Source organism: Saccostrea cucullata, unplaced genomic scaffold (genome assembly GCF_032062105.1).
Source record: "Saccostrea cucullata isolate Sc308-1 unplaced genomic scaffold, CSIRO_AGI_Scuc_v1 ctg19846, whole genome shotgun sequence".
Lineage (NCBI taxonomy): Eukaryota > Metazoa > Mollusca > Bivalvia > Ostreida > Ostreidae > Saccostrea > Saccostrea cuccullata.
The window spans coordinates 1-2263 of record NW_026938555.1 but is presented as its reverse complement, the minus strand read 5'-3'; the positions used below and the strand labels follow the sequence as shown (position 1 = coordinate 2263).

The 2263-nt window shown below is 35.4% G+C and overlaps 1 protein-coding gene across 1 annotated transcript; it reads left to right on the top strand.

The window, feature by feature from the left end:
• Nucleotides 1–280: 280 nt before the first annotated feature.
• Nucleotides 281–1773, top strand: LOC134250609 (cholecystokinin receptor-like; the record flags this gene model as incomplete). The annotated part of the gene is made up of 2 exons (XM_062732969.1): nucleotides 281–658; nucleotides 936–1773. Coding segments are annotated over 2 exons (860 nt in total), but the record flags the coding sequence as incomplete, so codon positions are not given.
• Between the last annotated feature and the right edge of the window lie 490 nt (nucleotides 1774–2263).

Sequence of the window (2263 nt, the reverse complement as noted above, 5' to 3'; positions counted from 1 at the left end):
CATTTTTTCCCGATATTTGTCTCAGACATTTGTTTTGTCTGGCCTCTTTTAAAAACAATGCTACGTGTCTGAATAAAAACCAAACTTGGAGCAGATCAAAATTAGTTTTTTTAATTAATTAGAATCCGTATCATGGATTTTTTTTTACGAAGATAGTGGTCCTTGCTCCGTATAATGTTTGTTCTCTTTTTTCACATTCAAATATGTTCACTCTCTAAAAGCAGAATCGTATTATTTGCATCATGAACTTTTTAAACAAACAGTTCTTATTTATTTTCAGCTGTCTCTGTGGGAGTCAGTTGTTTTACTATCGTCACGATTTCTCTGGAAAGATACTTTGCCATTGTTGAACCACTCCGATCTCGTCGGTGGCGGACTCGATCCCACTCCTATAAGTGCATCCTTGGAATATGGCTTCTGGCCTTGACCTTGATGATACCAATTGCCGCCTCACAGAAACTTATACAAATTGGAAACAAAGACCGCCATGCTTGTCGCGAAATTTGGCCAAAACATATGAGGACTATTGAAATTGTGTACGGTGTTTCCTTATGTGCGATCTTGTTTATCATCCCTTTATTCATTATGGCGCTGGTTTATGGAAGAATTGCATTTAGATTGTGGGCAGATATCACTCAACAGGTCAATGACAATGCAGGTAGGTTTGCAAATTACAAGGAAAAGATGTATTAAAGAAAAGACCATGCATGCATAAATGGTGGCATTTACTAGTACTTGTATGGCCAAATAAAAAAGATGGATGCAGTGCTGATTTCCTTGTACCTGACCATAATTATTGAATATCAAGTCCATTCATAAGGAAATTTAATATTAGTTTCCTGTAATGAATACATCTGAATTATCTTAAAAGTTCATTTAAAATGAATTTCTTAATATGCCAAATGATAAAATAATCAAGTTCATTAATGTTTCAGACGGGACTGGTACGTCCAAGAAAGATGCGGATAACTCATCGGTGTCCTTGCCTCTTCGAGGAAATCAACAGAAAAATGGTGACCACGTAAGCTTACGTCATTCTAATCTACGTCACAGTATATCAAGCAGACGACGAGTCATCAAAATGTTGGTTGTGATTGTGCTCGAGTATTTTATCTGTTGGACACCGCTGTACGTCTGCAGCACTTGGAAGATCATTCACTACGAATCCATTCACAGTCGCGTGTCGAATCTTGCCTGGTCGCTGATGCTTCTTCTGGCCTATGTGTCCTCGTTTGTTCATCCTGTAACATATTGTTTTATGAACAAGAACTTCAGGAAAGGATTTGTATCAGTTTTCAAGTGTTTTTTACAGAACCGTCTAACGACCAACACTGAGATGAGTAACTTGACAGCCACTTCGTCCCCCACCGTTCGATTCCACTCAACGGAGTACACAAAAGTTCAGTCTATAGACTAGTGTCATCATTATGATAAAAAAAAAATCCTGTCTACAGACAATAGAGCGTCCAGTCTATATATTACTAGACATCATCATCGAATTTATCCTGGGTCAAGACTGTAATGATAACTGAAAATCTACTTAAAACTAAAATAGAGCAAATAGTTAGATAAAGAGATGAAAATTGACAAGAGTAGTCAGTAATTTTTTGGACAAGTACAGTTGTTATCGACCATAGTTTAAAAACGAAATTTACTAATTAACTGGCTTTCCTAAACATTAAATTGTAAGGAAAAGGATATATTTTCTTAAAATAGCCTGAAAAAATAAGAAAATTGAACAGTGTACACGTTTAAACAAAGCAATACTAAAACCGAGAATAGCTGATGCAAAGGTTCGGTGTATGTGTCTTATCTTCCCCAAAATTAACTACGCCTCCAACAACTGAGGAGCACACATAGACAAAAGGACTTTATTCGGAAAGGACTAATATTTGCCGCCAAAATCAAACTTTGACGGATAAATATATAATCATGTTCTAAAACAGGTGAATTTCTGCAAACTTCAAAACACTGAATATTTTCATTTATAGCAATGACGTCATTTATTTGAAATAACAATGACGTGGATTTAAAATTCCCATGATTTCTACAGGAAAAAGCACATTTTACGTCGATATTTTGAGTAAAAGTCCCATTCTCTATCCAAAGTTGTCGTTCCCACTACGCTCCCACATACACCTCCTTCAACGCTCGTTGTACAAGATTCTTGCACAAATTTTAAACGGTGGAAATTTTAAATTTAAATTAATTATTGTAATTATTGATGAAGATGATTATTCATCATTTATTTTAAATCTATAAT